The sequence below is a fragment of the Gopherus evgoodei genome, chromosome 4 (genome assembly GCF_007399415.2).
Source record: "Gopherus evgoodei ecotype Sinaloan lineage chromosome 4, rGopEvg1_v1.p, whole genome shotgun sequence".
In the NCBI taxonomy this organism is placed as follows: domain Eukaryota; kingdom Metazoa; phylum Chordata; order Testudines; family Testudinidae; genus Gopherus; species Gopherus evgoodei.
Window position 1 is genome coordinate 84794246 of NC_044325.1, and position 19444 is coordinate 84813689.

Here is a 19444-nt window from a genome sequence, read left to right on the forward strand (position 1 = left end):
GTGAATTTGGGGAAGGAAACATGATATTTCTTTAGGATAACTGGAAGCACACTGCATAGCACTTAAAAATGAAATTTATGAAATACCGATTTCAATGTTGCCTGCTGATGGAGCATGAAACTAACTATAGAAGTGCTTAAAAACAAACTTGGTTCTCAGGAGCCTAAAAGACTTGATTTGAATTCAGCTGGTTTTGATGGACCTAAAATTATAGAAAGTCACGGTAAAAGACATTGTAGAGTAAACAAACTCACATAATGTGTATTAGCTCAATTTGATGAATAAAGGCCCCATCCAGAGTTCACTGAGGTCAGTGGAAAAATTCTTGTAGGATCTTACACCAGTACAGGTTTGCTGTAGTAGTACAGAGCCCTGTCACACCCTCTTCCCATCTACAATATGCAGGTATCATTATACAATTTGGGTGGGTTATTTTAATTTTTTAAAATATTGGAAAAGTTAATAAAGTTTAAGTTAAGTCGATTTCTTGCCAACTGAAAGGGAAATTAAGTCAAGATTCTCAGCTAATGTGGAAGTGAAAAAAGAGAACTAAGACTGATGCAATCCATGTTTTAAACATGGATCAAAGTAATCAGGAATTGCTGTAGTAACAAAGTGCTATCCTCTCTGACTCTTCAAATCTTCAAGAATCTCTAGGATGACAATATTCTGCTTAAATGTTGGGAAATGCTTGTCCATGAAGGACATTGGCATTGAAATATCCAGGAAAGCACAGGAAATTTTGTTTTGGCCATGTACAAATGTAAAAACAAACACAAACTATTCCACGAATCAGAGGGGTAGCCATGTTAGTCTGGATCTGTAAAAGCAGCAAAGAGTCCTGTGGCACCTTGTAGACTAACAGACGTTTTGGAGCATGAGCTTTCGTGGATGCATCTGACGAAGTGGGTATTCACCCACGAAAGCTCATGCTCCAAAACATCTGTTAGCCTATAAGGTGCCACAGAACTCTTTGCTGCTATTCCAAGAGTATGTACTATTTGCTTCAAATATAGGAATCAGCAAACAGAGAACCATTGTTATCCCTTGGAAGTGCTAGGATGAACCAATTTCATCTAAAAACAATGAAAAGTCCTTGTGGCACCTTAAAGACTAACAAATGTATTTGAGCATAAGCTTTCATGGGCTATAACCCACTTCATCACATGCATGGAGTGGAAAATACAGTAGGCAGGTATAAATATACAGCACATGAAAAGATGAGAGTTGCCTTACCAAGTTGGGGGTCAGTGCTAACAAGGCCAATTTAGTTAGGGAGGATGTAGCCCATTTCCAATAGCTGACAAGAAGAGGTGAATATCTGTTGAAAACGGGCCACTCTTAGCACCATGACTGAATTGGCCTTGTTAGCACTACAAAAAGTAATTTTCCCTCTGTTGATACTCACCCCTTCTTCTCAACTGTTAAATAATGAAATAGATTAGCTGAATCAGGAATAAAAAACCTTCATTAAGAAAATCACCAGATGTTAATAAACCTACATGTAGCAATCCTCAGCTACAGAGCAACACACCGTCAGAGTGGCAAATCACCAGTAGCACTCTTATTCCAAATAAAAATGTGTGATTACTGTATGTATCATTCTTAAGCTTGTTTCTTCTTAATTCTTGTTTCACAGAATAAGTGTTGCAAGAAAATTCAACCTCAACCACTGATAGGGGTTCCTGAAAGCTAACCATTGACAGAAATGTGAGTTCAGAATGGCCAATGGGCAAACAAAGTAATTGATCTTGGACCATCCATTATTATAATGTGTCATTTAGTGAATGCTAACAATGTGCTCAATGCAGTACAAAAGATAAGCTGAGATCAAGAGACCAGAGTTCAAATGAGACAAAAAATGGGTTTCATATACTGAGGGAGCAGAAGGTGGGGGCTTTTTTGCTCAAAGCAAACTGGTCCTCCTGATAGGCTATTGCAAACAAGGTGTGTTTTCAGTAGAGATTTGAAAGACGAGAGGATTATCACTTGGAAGGTGAGGAGAGGGAATTCCAGAAGTAAAGGAGGATGAAATAGGAAAAAAGCATGAAGTTAAAAGTAAGTCAAGGAAGAGAGTCGTTAGGTGAGAGGTTTAGATGGACTCAAGAGATTTGGAGGGGAAGGAGGAACTGAACAGAGCGCAGTCTGATACAGTTATAAAGAGCTTCAAAGGTGAGGACAAGAAGTTTCACGCTGATGCTGAAGGGAAGAGAAAGTCAGTGAAGGAGTCTGAAAAGGGAAGTGACGAGATCCTGTCACGGTTTTGCAAAGCAAGGTCTAGTTCTTCACAGAAACTAGAGACATCTTGTCGGAACTACATAAACAGCTAATCCAGAGTACAACAATCAATCCAGAGGATCCAAGATCAGTAATTGTAGATGGGAAAGATTTGTCTATCCACCAGGAAATGGCATATGTTGAAAGTCTGTCTCAGACAATTGTTTATCAGTGGCAATGCCTGAAAATATTCCTAATCAAGGTGACTAACTCTAGTCTGCGAGGGTGGAAGATACTAAATGGGCATTCATGAACCTCATGCACCAAACCAGTATGTTAAAGAGTGAAGGAAGAACTTTGTGTAAGCTCAAAAGCTTGTCTCTTTCACCAATGGAAGTTGATCCAATAAAAGATATTACCTCACTAATCCCACCTTGTCTCACCTTGGCATAGGCATGTGTTACCATGGTTATTGTTGTTTGTAGGGGGCTGTTTGTCTTGAGTATACTCCTTTCTCTTGGTTAAAAAAAAAAGGGTGGTGTTCAGGGGTTAATGAATCATCTTGCAGAAGTTCAACCTGAACTTCCTGTGTGAGTCAGGCGGTAGATGAGAGTGTGCCGCAATACTGATAAACTGCGCTTAATCTGAACTCCCACAGTGTGAGTGATAAAGTCTGTGAATAACTTAGCTGGCTGATATTGCTAACACTTCAAGTGCTGGTCTGCAACCAGTAGCTTGTAATTGTAGAGTTGCTTCTGAATGTCGGCTTGCACTTCCCTTGCTTTTGAAAATTTTTTTACTTACATTGGTGGGCACTTACTCACCTGAGGGTTGCATAATCAGGCCAAGGATAGGTTATATAGATCTATTTAATATAGATCTTTTTCCTGGATTCCTTCCTAGTTTGAATTTTTTTAAGACACCACATTCCAGAAAACATCCCTGGCCCTATGTACTATTGTTGACTTCTACAGCATTAGGAGGAGGTTTGCTCATGGCCTCCTCAAATTTCTGAAACAGCTGCTATACGAATTCATAACTGTTGTCCTTCATAAAAGCAGGCAAAAGAAGTAGGTGAAGTGGATAAAGCACTAGACTGGGACTCAGGAGACCTGAGTCCTATTCCTGGCTCTGATACTGGCCTGCTGGGTCACGTGGGGCAAGTCACTTCCCCTCTCTGTGCCTCTGTCTCCCCACCTGTAAAACAGGGATCATGATACTGATCTGCTTTGTGAAGTATTTTGAATTCTACTGATAGAAAGCCATTATATAGAGAGAGAGCACGAGAGAGAGAGAAAGAAAGAGAGTGAGAGAGACAGCTAGGTATTATGATGAGCCGTCCTGCAGCAGTTTAATTCATTTGCTTCTCATTGTCTAGGCTCATCTGTGTTGTGTTACATAATGATATGCGTATACTTAAATGATGAAATGTCAAGCTCCTTGGTACTTTATTCACCTACAGCATGGTCCCCATCCTGCTATTGTGTCAGAGTTTCCCTTCTAGCTCAAATGATGTAATAGTTACACAGAACCACCTATAGTGCTAAAAAAAAAGAGAAAACATCCAAATGCTGACTCCAGACTGGATCATCTCAGCGACGTTGCATCATATACTCCAGCCATTTCTGAGCAGACATATTGTGTCTGTTGAGAAAGTACAGGCATCTGAGTGTTTCCTTCAGATGTATAGTTCCAGAGAGGGTCGAGACAGGCGTAGCTAAATACAGATCATGCACATCTTAGTGTACAGTTTACATTTTCTGGGTGTAATAGGATATACTGAGGGTGTGTTAGTTCACCATCAGCTCTTTTATTAGCACACTGCTAGAGTTCTCCAGCCCATTTACCTTGGGAGATATGGTTAGATGACATCTATTTGGCAATATCAGCAAATATTGTTGTATGAAGTTAATATTAACTTATCCCTTGTTGAGCCCAAAGCATCCCCATATCAGCACAACAGTATCTTGGATTGTGTGTGGCCATTCTATATGTTTGAAGCAAGTGTTTGCCCACTTAGCAGCAGCTGGGAAAGCCGCTCTTGCTTATATTTAATATTGACAGGCACCATAATAATGTATAAGTAGACAGAAAGATGGATTCCAGTTTCCAAATTGCTTGCACAGTGAGGGGAAGGTGCTCTGAGATGCAGTGGTTTGCAAAAGAAGAGATGCTGTGCTTGAAGATCATTGGGATTGCCACTAGATAGTGGCAGCACAATGCTCCATTGTAGTACATTTATATACAGTCCACTCTCATCAACAATTACCACGACAGCATTGACTCCAAGTGAATACTCGTTGAATGTAACAAAGACTTTGTTCAAAAAGGAAACCCCAACCCCCTGTGGTATGAACTATATAGGTAAAACTGTACTCTCAGTCAAAGGTTAATAGAGAACAAAACTACTAATGAGACAGCTGCAAACTGGACACAGTCTCTCTCATTCTGTTATAAATATACTGAATGTGGACAACCTCTAAGTCCTGGAGCGTGCCTCTTCATGGATGGAAGGGGAGCAGGCCTTCTGCCTCAATCCATATACTGAATCATTCCAGACTAAAAAAGGAGAATGGTGTGCTACATTCAGTAGCCCTGGGATGTTACTCAACTTGTGGCTCAACAGCTGCATGTGTCTCTGTAGGGCCCTCCAATGCAGCTCTCCTGGAATCCTTAAATATGTGTGGCATTCCTCTGACTGCCTGGTCTCATGGAGAACATGACTCATATTACTCCTACACAACACATCTGAAGCTTCTCAGGTGGGGAACACACTAATAAAATAGATCAGAGATGCTAGGATTATCTCCCATCCCACCAAGCACAGAGCGAATGGGGCTACAGGGAAAAGAGAGAACTGCAGGGAGATACAGAAATCAGCATGGTGCAACATGATGACAAAGGATTCCATTATTGTCATTATGATGCTGGATTCAGTGCAGGATGATGCTGTCACAACACACGTCACAAAAGCACAAAGGATGTTCTGCTGTGATTGTTTCTCCACTCAATGAGCAAGTGGCTCTGCAGCTCATTAAGTCACTAAGTAGAGGGCAAAGATTTCTTCTTCAACAGCATTGGATGTCTTTTTCACCTGAAAGGGTCACTGCACTCCTCTGGTGGTTAATTGTAACTTCCAGAAAGTTATTCCCTGCAGGTTAGAAAATGAAATGGCTGAGCCCTGCCTATGAAGAGAGGCATCATTACAGTTTGGTACCACATATGAAGTCAGAGACTGAAGAATTCATTTCAAGCAAGGATCTTTGTTCCTCCACTAAAATTGAAAGTGTTCAGATTATCACTTATCAAAAGGTGACCAGAACGACTCTGATCTTTCTTGCCCTGGCAGACAGAGACATTTCATTAGTACCATTCTCATGAAATCACTGGGAGCCAGGGTCCCAGAATGACATTGGTATGGTTAAAAAACACAGGCATGCAAGTCAGAGATACATGGACAGGATGGCTGAAATTAAAAGGAACAGAAATATTTGTTGTGAGGGACAAAAATATAGTCCAGAACTAGAACATATTTGCTCCTGTAAAGTTTCCTTTCATTCAAGTGTCCCCCAAGGCCTATTTCTTGAGAGCAATTGGTGATCTAGATTTTTATTTCTTCTGAAGATGACCAGAGTACTGACCAAATTTAGATAAATTGGATTTAACCCTCTGGTAACTATTTAGACAGATAGGAACCTACAGAGTCTAGCAGATTGCTTCAGCCAGATACCAGAGAGAGGGAAAATGAACAAAAGAGAAAAACCTAATGAAGATGATGGAAATAAGAAATGTAAAGGAAGCAGACTTCTAGGATCATCACATACAGGGCCAGCTCCAGGCCCCAGCGTGCCAAGTGCGTGCTTGGGGCGGCATGCTGTGGGGGGCGCTCTGCCGGTTGCCGGGAGGGCGGCAGGCGGCTCTGGTGGACCTCCCGCAGGCGTCCCTGCGGAGGGTTCGCTGGTCCCGTGGCTTCAGTGGAGCATCCATAGGCACGCCTGCAGGAGGTCCACTGGAGCCGCAGGACCAGCAGATCCTCCGCAGGGACGCCTGCAGGAGGTCCCCAGAGCCTCAGGACCGGCGAGCAGCAGAGCGCCACCTGTGGCATGCCGCTGTGCTTGGGGCGGCGAAATGGCTAGAGCCGGCCCTGATCACATACAGAGCAATTGGTTAAACAGAATACCAACTGCACCTGCAAGTTACTCTGAAGAAGCAATGGAAGTTAAAGATAGATGTTTCCACAAACTGAGAATAATGAGGCCTGTGCAATGGTGGTCTGCAGTCTAGGAGGGACAAAGTTTGCAATTTTTAATCTGCTCGGGGAGGCATGGATATTTTAATGTCATTTACCCATGAAAATCCATGAGTACCAAACAATATAAGTAGCTGCTACATTGTAACATTCTAGGAATTGTCCTCTGGACTACAATGAAAAATAAAAAACCATAAATGATTAAAAATATTATTTTAAATCAATTTTAAGACTGATTTTTTTAACGTCAATTTGGGGCAAAGGTTTGGGTCCACTCTTATTTTGTTCAAATAGTTTTGAACATCCCTAGTTAAGAAAAATGACAAATCTGAATCAAAACCTTGGATCTGAACACTTTTAGGAAATTGCAACCTGGATCCACTTCTGCTTAAGAAAAATCAAACGATAGCGAATGGTAATAGCTGAAAGGTTATAGGATTATGTGCAGGTATCATTTATGCAATGAAACAGGAAATTGGACAGCAATGTCAACAGAAGGAACAAAAGCTTCATTCAAAGTGTGGTTTCTTACAGATTTGCTGCAGAGGAAATTAATCTGAATTAACTTCACAATCTATATAGTCTCTTTCCCTGTTAAAATATTTTCTTTATTCCTATCATTACAATTCATGCATAAGAAACATTAATGAATGGTGAATAAGAAAAACAGTTATTGAAAATTTGAAGAAGCTTCAGCAAAACACAGGAATATTAAAGTACTCTATATATTCCATAACTGTCCAGGTAAATCACGAGAAAGGGAAGGGACAGAAAAATTAACAGTAGCTATATAATGGGAAGAGGATGAGGAGGAATAGAAAAGTGAATGAAAGTGAAATGGGAAAAGAAGATGAAAGGGAAAGGCAACCACGTCACGCCTTAGCTGTGTTCACTGTTAATCAATTGTTTCCCTCTACAGGTTGCATAATGACACTTTCCCTTGAACCCACCCTGTTAACTATTCATATTCCCAATATGGCAACTTTATCTAGTAGGTGGAGGCCTGGAATGTGAGTCAGGAGACTTGGGCTTTGTTCCTGACTGACACTAAGTTGCCATGTCACTTCACATCTCTGTAACCACAATGTTCCCATTGGCAAATGATGGCTATTAATGCTTACTCATCTGTGCAAAGTGCTTTGAGATCTGCAGATGAAAAGCCCTAAACATTATCATTACATTTACAAAAAGGATATCAGGGTTCTATTCAATACAGGTCACATTTTAAGCATCCCCAAGTGCCTGGAAATATCTCACTGCTGAATGGGGATACGCTGAAGGAACATAATTAGCACATCTACCTACACCTGCCGCACCCTATTGATTTAAAGGCACCCATCCAATAACACAAAAATACTTCATGGAAATCCTGTACCAAGAATGCATTTCCCATTGGGGTCCACTCAGTCAGCAGCTCCCCAAAGTGAAACATATACCAGTCTCCCAAAACAGGCACTTGACAGTAATTTATTCTGCACCTGAGGCAATTTTAATATTTACAAAACCAGATATTAATGGTGTAGTTCAGTGGTTCTCAACCTTTCCAAACTACTGTAAACCTTTCAGGAGTCTGAAGCCAGAGCCCTGCCACCCGGGGCTGAAGCAAGTAATTTAGCTTAACAGGCCCCCCTGCAGCATGGGGCCATAGACAATTGCCCTGCTTTCCACCCCCTAACGTCAGCCCGCACTTGCAATGCCACCCCCCCCAAAAAAAACCATCCCACAACTTTCCCAGGTTGAGAAACACTGATCTAGATGAGTTGGCATACCCCCTGAAAGACCTCTGCATACCCACCAGGGGTACACACACCTCTGGTTGAGAACCACTGGTGTAGTTTACTACCACTGTTCAATATTCTTTTCCAAGTCAGCTGTCAGCATGCACCACAGTGGTATCCTCTAATATACCCATCGTAAGCTGCTTTTCGAACAGCTTTATTTGCAGCAACAGATATGGGAGTTTTACCACAGCTTGATATTATTTTTGCAAACACACAGCACAGTGTATCAGTGTGCAACAGTGGTTTGGTAGTGCATGGAGTTCCAATGATCACAGAGATTCCAAGCCCACTGAGATGAGTTCAGTCATGAGTAAAAAAAAAAAAAAGCCAACCTATATACTTTCCAGCTGTGGATATATTAAAAAATCAGGTCTTCCCTGTGATTTTTGCTTTGAATTAGTGTGATTGCTTCAGCTTCAGTGTGAATAATTAAATGAGACCCTCCCTTTAACTTGTTCTAATCTCATCTTTTTTGCTTTGTGACACAGCGGATAAAAGATGTTGTACACAAATAAGTTGCATTGCATTGTACAACATAACTGGCGTTGTAATGCAGGCTGATTGGAAAACCCCAGAGATATGATCTGCATCTCTTGGGTGCATAAGAGAGTTCAATTTCCTTGTTAATACTACCCACAGACTTTAAATACTGATGCAGACATCATTAGAAGGGAAACCAAGTCATGGAACTACACATCGACCAAATGCATTGGAATTAGCTGGAGTTTCAATTTGAGAGAGAAGCTCCTCTAAGAAACCCCCTTCTCTATGTCATTTCTTATTACTCTTCTCTGATTCAGTCATATGCGGAAATTCCCCTTTCGTGCTTTGGGTGGGGTCAGCTCCAACACAGGAAAATCACAGCCAGCTGCTACTGTTATAGCTGATACCACTGCAGGGGAGATGGTTTGTGGTTTGAAGGGTAAGGAACTGACAAGCACTTAGATTTGACACTCACTGCTTTGCTACCGGGAATATAACAGCCACGGTAGCCATTATGAATTAGATACCAACTTAATGGAGGCAGGAAGGCTTTCTTTGCAGGGATTACTGCTTCTTTATGAGTGACAGGCAATTGTGATTTAACAGCCCAGTGAACTGCTGGATTTGCCTGAGAAATGATTATCAATTATACCAAAAAGATTGGTGAGGTCAATTGCCAATAATCCATAAAGAATGGCCTGAAAAAACACCAAATGTATTAGGGAAGAAGGATGGCTTTGTGATTAAAGGCAAAAAATTAGTGGACAGGAGACGAGATATATCAGGTACTAATGATGACCCCTTTTAAAACAGGGAGCTAGTGATGAAAAATTCCATATCCTCTCTCCAATTCCCATTAATAATTCAACCCTGACTTTTGTTGACTTTCAAGATTAAATTTAAACTTCAGTGGATCTAGAGCGACCAGATAGCAACCATGAAAAAAAGGGAGGGGTTGGAGGGTAATAGGCACCTATATAAGAAAAATTCCCCAAGAAGCGTGACTGTTCCTTTAAAAACGGGACATCTGATCATCCTAAATGGATCTACTACATGAATCCCAGTGTTAAAATTGACACGAGTATTTGATTAAGGCTAGTAGTATGTTCTTGTTTACTAACTGGCGTTAAGAGATTTGTAGCGCTTATATATGAACTATTTTTCAGACCGGCAGCACTGATCTTTGAAAATTGTGGGCTATTGCTGCCATTAAAGGCACTATACAGATAATGTGACTGCTTGATCAAAGCCACAATAGGGAACTTCACTGTTTCGTATCCAATCCAAACTTTGACTGGTATTGATTTGTCGGGCCAATGCACTGTTGCATTCTTCTTAAATGTAGGAAAGAATATTATAGTGGGCAGTGCCTGTTCCATTATTATCCTCTCTGTCAAATTACATTACACAGTAGGTAATTATGAAAATTTGATTATACTCTGTATTTTGAAAGGATCATGCACTCTCACAGCCAGAAACACCAAATATACAAGAGTACAGTAGTTGGAATGGAAAAGAGCTGCTACAAAACTGTCAGAATCCCCCAGAGTCCTTGTCCCTTTAGATTCCATCTTTTTCAAAATCATGGGAACCACTTCTCTGATGACCATTACTTTTCCCCACCTCTGTTTAGTCTGCCTCTTTCCCTGATGTTTCCTAAAGCTTAATATGGTCAAACCTAAACTATGTTTCCATCAGATCATCTCTTCTCTGGCAACAACACTACCATTTTCTACTACCTAATTTTTGTCTGTGAATCTGCTCATATCCAGAACTTCCCCAAATCCTCTACAGCAGGGGTGGCCAAACTGTGCCTGAGAAGGAGCCAGAATTTACCAATGTACATTGTCAAAGAGCCACAATAATACATCAGGAGCCCCTCCATCAGCTCCCCCCTGCCCCTGCTCCCAGCACCTCCTGCCCACTGGCAGCCCCACTGATCAGCACCTTCCCCTCCCAGCGCCTGTGGCAGAGCCAGGGGTTGAGCAGTGAGCACCCCTTGGCCCACTGGAAAGTTGGCGCTTGTAGTTCCAGTCCCGGAGTTGGTGCCTATACAAGGAGCTGCATATTAACTTCTGAAGAGCTGCATGTGGCTCCAGAGCCACAGGTTGGCCACCCCTACTCTACAGTGTCTACAAAATTTATTTCTCTCTCTTTAACCCTACTGTCAAATCTGTAGACTATGCTCTAGCTATATCCTAGCTGTATTACTGAAACCTCTCTTCTCTCTGGACTCTACTTCTGATCCCTCTTATCCATCTTATTTTACTGCTTTTCTGACAACAGCTTCCCAGTTCTTCTACCTCCCCACTAGTTTCCTCTATTCTTCCCATATAAATAAATGTCAGACTTCTCTTCTCATTCAAAGAGCTCCACACCTCCACCCTAGCTCTCGTTCCATAGTCACCTTTTACAATACTCCTTACATGTCATCCAAGCGTCCCTCTTGACTACTCCCTTCATCCCCTTTTCACCTTCTTGGTGTCTTCCATGCTTCCCTTTAAATTTGAAACATCTTTGCAGTTATCCAAGTAAGGACAACAACCCACTTCCCTTTTCTCCTTGAAAATAGGCCCGAGAACCGATCTGTTCCACAATGTAATTTTGCTGGAATGGCAGCACGACAGCCTACACTTTATCTTTCTGTATGGTCTCTAAGCTCTTTTGAACAAAGATTATGAGCATTGTCTGGCAACCCAACTACTGAAGAACCCTGTGTCCATTTGTGGTGCAATATAAATAGCAGCAGAAATAATAATAATAATGTTTCAAGTCCAGGTCCTTAAGAGTGCAGGGTATAATCCCACAGGGGAAGACATATCTCAGATATGGTTCTGATCCTTCACTTAATCTTAGCTGAAATGATGAGTTGCTTCAACAACACTACATGCAACAACACACCATGTGTGTAAGAGAGCTTAGCTTAAAGGGTTTTCAGCACTGTGATGCCATCATCTCCCATCTCCAGCTGCCCTCATTTAAGCCTCACTCTCGCTCCCTTGGTATATCCGCAACTGCGGTCTGTTGGCTTGGCACAGAGAGCCTAAGGGCAGATTTGTACCCTTTCCATTAAACGACAATGGCAGCTCAAGACAATCTTTATTAAAATCTAGTTACTGAGAGCTTTGGGAGACTAGCCAAGGTATACAATGTTACATCCTTCCTGAAATAAACTAGCACAACGGGCTTGTTTGAATTGTTTTATGTACAGTTTTGCATAAGAGTTATATAGCCTAAATGGCAGGTAAGATCCCTTTCTCTCTTTGACTGATTGATAAATTATAGTATCCCTTTCTTTTCACCTCCTCTTGTGGTGCAACTTTGGCCACCACTTCTATGCAGATGGGCATTCTGCCTCTCTCTCTCTCTCTCTCAATGACATTCCCAGCTCTCCTTTTTCTTTGCAACTTAGATCTCTGGTACCATTCTATCTTCTTCCAGTTTAGGGTCATATTCTGTCATCAGTCACACTTATGCTACCCAACTAGATGCAAAGAGTTTGGAGGCAATTGGTTTATATAGGTTTTGTGGTGGGGGTGGAGGGAGTCTCCAGATAGGATGTCCTCTTACCTACCTCCTGGGCTCTAGAATTGGGTTCTAATCTGAAGACAGCAATCAGTGTCCATTGATCCTGATCTTTCCATTAGCTACCATATTTGCAGGCCCCGTGCCTTGACTCTAAGAGCTTGACTACGCTTAAGAGTTGACACAGATTATGGTAATTTAAAGTGCAACAATTTTTCCTGAATAACTCCATGTGCGTACACTGTTGTTCCAGAATAAAAGTATCCATTCACGAAGTTAATTGGGATTTCTTAAGCAGGAACAACTTTGTTTAAACAAGTCCTAACTCTGCTTAAATATTAATCATCGTCATCATCACTTCCCAGCTGAATGAGTGAAACCTACCCAGCCTGCAGCTGAGACCTGGTAAGCAAACTAGAGTATCAGAGATTGGTTTGAATCAAAATTTGAGATTCAAACATTTCCAAACTTTAGAAGAATTCAAAATTGGGACCAAATCTGAATTTTGCACTTCAGGCCCTTTCTTTTAAATATGTTCCAAATATAACTGCTAGTATTTTGTGATGTACTGTAAGAAGGATGCTATAAAAAAATCGGCTGCAGTTTTAAAGTCATTAATGACTACAAAGGCAGGCTGGAATGCACTGCATACCAAGTAAAATATACTGTAGCTATAAACTAATACCCTGCTAAGCCGCTAAAGAAACTTTCCTGTGGGGCATACGTGAAGCTTGACATGTGTTTCCTAACTGCACTGGGGACTAGATTATGGGGTTTTCTTCTCTCTCACAGCAGAAGTGTTATCCCCAGAGTAAGTGCAGATTGTGTTTATTTATGGCACTTTTGGCAGTTCATAAAAGGATACATTAATTGAGCAAAAGACAACCAAATCATCTTAATCATTATACAGTACATACACATGCTAAGTCAAAGTCGAAGTTCTAGCCACACCTCAGACAAGCCTCCAGTCCTTCTACCTGAGCCTAAATGAATTATCCAAGTCTTTGATTTTAGTATGAAATGTACACTTAGTATAACAGGAAAAATATTTCAGAAAGCAATGCATAAGGCTTCTCCAGCTATCACTGATGTGTCTGGAATTGTTCATTCTGACACACCCATTCACTGATCTGCACAACTGGAGCCATTTATTGGTGCTCGAGTAAACAAGAGGTAAACAAAAGCACCGAGGTGACAGTGTCTATGACAAATGGATTTTGTTAGATTACCAAGAACTGGCTAGTAGAAAACCAAGGTGGAAGGATAATTGTTTCCCTCCAAACCAACTCAAGGCAATTTCTGTTACAATGGGACTCTGTTAAAGGCACAGCTATTTCCCCCAAACACTGTTGTGCCTGCATCACCTCAAATTTTAAGGTCATTTTGTCTTCCTGGGCATCTGATTTTCAGATTTTTAAAAATGGAGTGCTTTTATTTCTGAAAGAAGTTATTTATTCTGGTATTGGTAGTCACACTATAAAAGTATAGAAAAGCAGATTGCTCATCTCCATCAAACTCCTTTGTTTGCTCCAAACCCTCCCCAGTTAACCCCAAAAGAAAGCTTTAGAGAAAGGTCAGAAAAATGCACCATGGACATAAAACCCCTTCCAGATTTCAGTCACAGTTCATAGCAGTTAAGTTTCTTTTCAGCATGCCTGTCCTAGTTTTTGCATCCCAACCCGGTATTCATTAGCCTTTAGTTCAGCTTGTGTGAACCTAATAATACAGCTATTGTATGCCAGGAGGGTTGGATTCCCCCCCACCAACTGTCTGCTTTACAACATTGGTATAGCAAAATAAATAAATAACAGCAGTTTCTACAGTTTAATTTAGAACAGTTCAGCTGAAGATCAGTTGCCTATGGTACTTCAGTTCTTAGTTTAAACTTAATTTTGATTAACTACAGTTAACTTTTCAAGTTTTTGTAGCTGCACTTAACATACACTCTTTTTTCTTGCATGTAAAAAGAAAAACAGCACAAGTATAATTTGGTATGATTTTCACTGGAAAATAACTTACAGATAATAAAATTTTACTCAAAAATGCGCTAGTGTGAGAAGCAGGCTGCTAGCTGGCTGGTTGGCTAGCAGCTGCTGTCTGAAGCATAACTTATTAGCAAACATTAGACTTTTCATTCATACACTACTTACGTATCTCTGCTAGACAAAGCTGCAGCAAGCATAATCCAAAAGTTGCACACAACAAGAACCTGCTCATTGTTTCTTCAGAGTTACTTTGCCAAAACTAAGGAGATCCTTGAAGGGTGCACGAATGAAAAAAGCCTAGGTCAGCCTGCAATCAATCAATGAGCTCTGAAGTTTGCTGCAGTTTTTATTCGGATTCTAAAGAAATTGAAGCAGTGACATAACAGGGAGGGGGAGCTGAACCAAAAGTCACACCCATGTCGAAACAAAACTAGACAGAGCAAGGGGAGGGGGTAAGGGGAAGTTACTGAGTAAGCAGCTCCAGCAGGGTTTTAAAGAGGCACCAAAACTTTTACTCATGAGTATAATATTACTGCTTCTTGGTTGGAAAGTTTCTGCAACATCTCACGAGTTAGCTGACTGACTTATCAGCATCCACTCCCTTAGCCTGTTTAAAAACCTCTTTATAAGAGGCAGGAGAACATAAAACATCTGAGTTTTAGAAACCCACCAAAACATCTACAACTCTCCGAACATTTCTAAATGACATTTTTCTCTTTCCATTTTCTCTCCCTCATTTTCCAGTGAATTTAGCACTGCTGAAAAAGCACTAGAGTGACAGCACAGGGATATGGTGTCCCGATGAAGCACAGGTAGATTAGATTTCTTTCACACTTACCTTTTGCCAACATGCTTCTGTTCTGATCTGGAGAGACCACCACTGCAGTAAGTATGAGGGTACAGCTCACTCTCCATGGCCCATTCAATTCGTGGCCTCTCTGCAGACATCGCCAACAAGAGAGGTAAATAGTGCCAGTTATAATGGTGGGTTGTTTTGTGTCAGAGACATCAGACACTCACTGGGAGCTGGGATGAAACCAATGATTCCTTATTTTTATGGTGTAAGGGGGAAGGACTTTATTACCAAAAGACAATGGAAGAGTCAGTGAAAGTATGACACTTTCTATTTTCTACATGTGCATATACTCATTGCAGTGTGGGGTTTTATGTTAATTTAATGCGATTGAAAGGTGCCAATGAATGTTTATGTAAGGGGAGGATACAACATGGGCACTGAACGTGTAAGCTACCACCATCCTGCCCTCTCCTGTTCATGCTGCACAGTCCATTCATACCTCCATCTCCCATCTGATGTGTTACAGTGGTGGCTCACATGAAGTAGACATCACTTTACTGGGCACTGGGCAGAGACCACAATGCCCATTAAACATCAACCTTTAACAGCAAGGAGATGGCAATGGCTTTCAGTCACTATTGATAATATTTAGTCCTGCCTTGAGTTTAGGGGACTGGACTAGAAGACCTCCTGAGCTCCCTTCCTGTCCTACAATTCTATGATTGATCAGGGCTGGATTTCAGTGAGCAACCTAGAGATTAAAGTTTCTATATCATTTTACTATTAATACTGTTGAACCATCTGTTCCACACATTAAAGATCTTTTATATACATTTTTAGTTTTGCATAAGACAAACAATGGAAAAGTATAGAGCACAGGTTCTCCCAGCCACAGGCACTAAATCTTTACAGAACAAAGGAAATTTCAGGACTTTCTCTTTTGAAAGTGATTTGGGAAACAACACAGGAGACCCAATGCTTTCACATACAGGGGAACAGCAAGTTCTCAATTGGCAAATAGAGGAGGGTTCAAGAACACTCTTAAATAGCCTCCAAAGGAAAGTGATGGAAGGTCCCAATCTGGGGCACCTTTCAAACTAGATTGGACAAATCCCTAGGAAATGTATTATAAAGCACTGGATTAGGCCAGGATGGTGAGAGAGAATGAATGAACTGGATCATCTAATAGGTCTTTCCATTATCTAATTCCATTATATGAAACAGAAAATCCAGAGTGAAGTATTCACAATGCAGATATAATGAAACTACTGAGAGCAGTGACTGCTTTTACAAACATTTCTAATAAAACATACTAAAAGGTGGCTAACTGCCCCTTCCTCAGCTAGCACCAATTTTAGCAACAGCTCTAGAATATCTAATGGTGGAAGCCTTTCCTCATAACATGCAGAGTTTTGTTTCTTATGGATCTTATAACTTCAAAGTTACACTTTAAACATATTTCATTGTGTGGATATATTGATTTCTCTTTGTTTAGGCATGTTTTCTAATCTTTTAATCATTCCCGTGGCTCTTCTCTGAGCACTCTCCAATTTATCAACATCCTTTTTGAATGGGAACACCAGAACTGGTCACAGTATTCCAGCAGTGGTTGCATTAGTATCAAATGCAGAGGTAAAATAACCTCTCTGCTCCTTATTGTTTCAAAAGAAAATGTGTATTGTTCATAGGCTTATAGCCTATTGTGAGTGTATTCTATCCTGTATTTCTCCACTTGCAAAGCTAGACTGCCTTTGGACTATGGGCAAGATTATCAAAAGGTGTAGGTGTTCTAGGATATAGACACCCAGTGGGATTTTCAAAAATTTGGCCCTATGTGTATAATTGGACTTCACTCATTGGAAGGAAAACATAACTAATTTTGTAAAAACTCTAAAAAAACTACATGAAACAGCTGTTTTTATACATAAAACACCGTTTTAAGGCCCAATCAGTTTTAGAAACAAAAAGCCAGCTCTTCAGCGGCTGTAAATTGGAGAGTTCCATTGACTTCATAGAAACTATGCCAATTTACAGTGGTTGAGGATCTTTCTCAAAAGCCTTTTCCCCCTGGAAATGGGAATTCTTGGCTTTCTATTGGAATAAAGCTTCTACTTCTAGCCTCTGAGGGTCCCAAGACAACAGATCATAAACCCGTCACTCATCTAGGACTGAATATTGTCTATCCTGCAGCTCAGAATAGCGTAATTTTGGGGAAAATTCCACACTGGGGTGGGGTTTGGTTGGAAAATATTTCTTTAGTAGATTGTTGTATGGGACTGTACAGGGATTTGGAACTTTATAAGTAGTCCAGGTGCATAGATGGATTAGTGCATAGTTCAAGAGAGGCAGTCAGACGTACATGATAAATGCAATTTATCACATGGATGTCACCTCATGTGATAAACTGCAGAGCCAGGTGATAAATTGCATTTAGTATGTACTTTTTTCCATCTCACCTGCCCTCTGCCCACTAATTCTTCTCCCTGGGACTTATTCTAACATTCCAAACTATTAAGCAGCTTCAAACAGTTGCTGTTAAACAATACTTGGCACAAAACTATTTCCTTCTTTTCCACCCAAATGTGGAATTTCTCTCCCCAAAATACATTGGCCTGAGGCATAGGCTGATCACAAATTAGATCAGATTTAGGGTTCATAATGCTAGAGGGCTTGAAAAGGGAGCTTTATAACATCGGCGAAACAAACTGCCTACCGTTCTAGTGGAACATGCAGCACTTGTGTTTAACCTGAGACAGCACCATGACATAGGCACATAAAAACCCTGGGCCAGATCCTCAACTGATATAAATCAGTATAATGCCATTGACTTGGATGGCGCTTCACTGATTTACCAGAATTGAGGATTTGGTCCCACGAAATTATTAGGTACCAAAAGGATATTTCTATATGCAAATATTAGAGGTTTCTAAAATATATTTCTTACAATTTTTTAACTCTCTCTCTCCTCTGTACAGCTGGATTCATGGCACTAAAAGAACTTGGCTACAAAGACAGAAAAACATCAAAAAATGACAACTAAAAATGTTAAACTCTCTCAAACTTTTCTAAAATGGTTTTCCTATAAAACACCTGGAATATGGTATAGAATGCAAAATGGTACCAAGTACAATAGAAGTTTTACCATTCATTCAAGTACCTGAATAATTCATTCTTGTTTCATCATTCACAGTAATGTAGCCATCACCAATTCATGCTGATAAAACCATTATTATGGATTCTGCATATATTTTTGACCTCCAGTAAAACTGTGTATGTGACTTACAGCAGTATAAAAAAGATATGTGCACTGGGATCCTCTTATAGAGTGAAATTCTGGTCCCAGTGCACATGTCAAAACTCCCATTGACTTCAATGGGGCCAGGATTTTTCCATGGTACTTGTGTTTATATGCATATAAGGATGTATACCTTAATGTGTATATTACAGTTTGTCAAATAAAAATCAGTCAAGGTGGACTTTATTTATGGGAAATAATTTCCCCATGAAACAAATGTTTGCAACAAAAAAATTCCTTTTTGTTAAAAAAAATAGAGATTTTGTTGAAAAAAATGAAATTTTGAAAGCCAAAATTTTTTCAGATTTAACACAAAATTTTCCACTTAGCACCAAAACCTAAAAATATTTCAAAGAAAAAATATTTGTTAACATTTTTTGTGAGAATAAAAATAATTTCCCAACCACATACACACACACAGAGTGTAGATGCACAATAGAACCCTCTTTGAGTAATCCTGAATACAGTGAACCTTTATTCAAAGTAGAATAATAACATTGTTTAAGAGGGTTGCAGTACAAAATTTTTAACTGAACCTTAGCTTACAGTAAGATGTCCTGTGATTCAGAGTAAGATGGTTTCATTTTCAAAACCTTTTCTTACCCTTACCTATAATCACAGGGGGGTATTTTTTTAATCTGTTTTGCTCCTCTGTTCCCACTCTGAAATCTTGTTTGCTAAAGTTCAGCCTAACTTTAATTGTCATGGCTAATCCTGAAACAAGGTTTTATAATGGAAATGGTCCTAAAGTTTCATTATAGCAAACACTGCTGGAGTACACCTTTCCTTGGGCTCCAGGAGCTGACAGGGAGGGGATAACAGAGTCTGTGCTGAAATAGAGAAGCTGCTTTTTTGGCTTGAGGGCAAAACATTCTCCTTGGAAGCTGGGCATCCGATTCTACTCCCAACAACCTTTTGTTCCCAGATGAAATTTACAGCCTGTGTCCTGCACAGAATTAGGAAGATGAACAATGCCCTCCCTCCCCCCAGTTTACTTCTAAAAAGAAAAGCAACCTAGAATGGTACCTTCATGTTCAGCCTCCTCAGCTCTCAGTCCGCGTTGCTGCTTTGCCTCAGTTCTCCCAACCACGAGTTAGAACAGAGCAAAGACCA

The 19444-nt window shown here is 40.4% G+C and overlaps 1 protein-coding gene across 1 annotated transcript in view; it reads right to left on the bottom strand.

The window, feature by feature from the left end:
- The window catches only part of CD44 (CD44 molecule (Indian blood group)), a 101233-nt gene extending 81789 nt beyond the window's left edge, over positions 1-19444 (bottom strand). The window contains exons 1-2 of the mRNA XM_030560054.1: positions 19358-19444; positions 15079-15178 (exon numbers count right to left, since the gene is read on the bottom strand). Of these exons, the coding sequence (XP_030415914.1) occupies positions 15079-15178; positions 19358-19363 (106 nt within the window). The 5' untranslated portion in view covers positions 19364-19444. The remainder of the gene's footprint in view (positions 1-15078; positions 15179-19357) is intronic.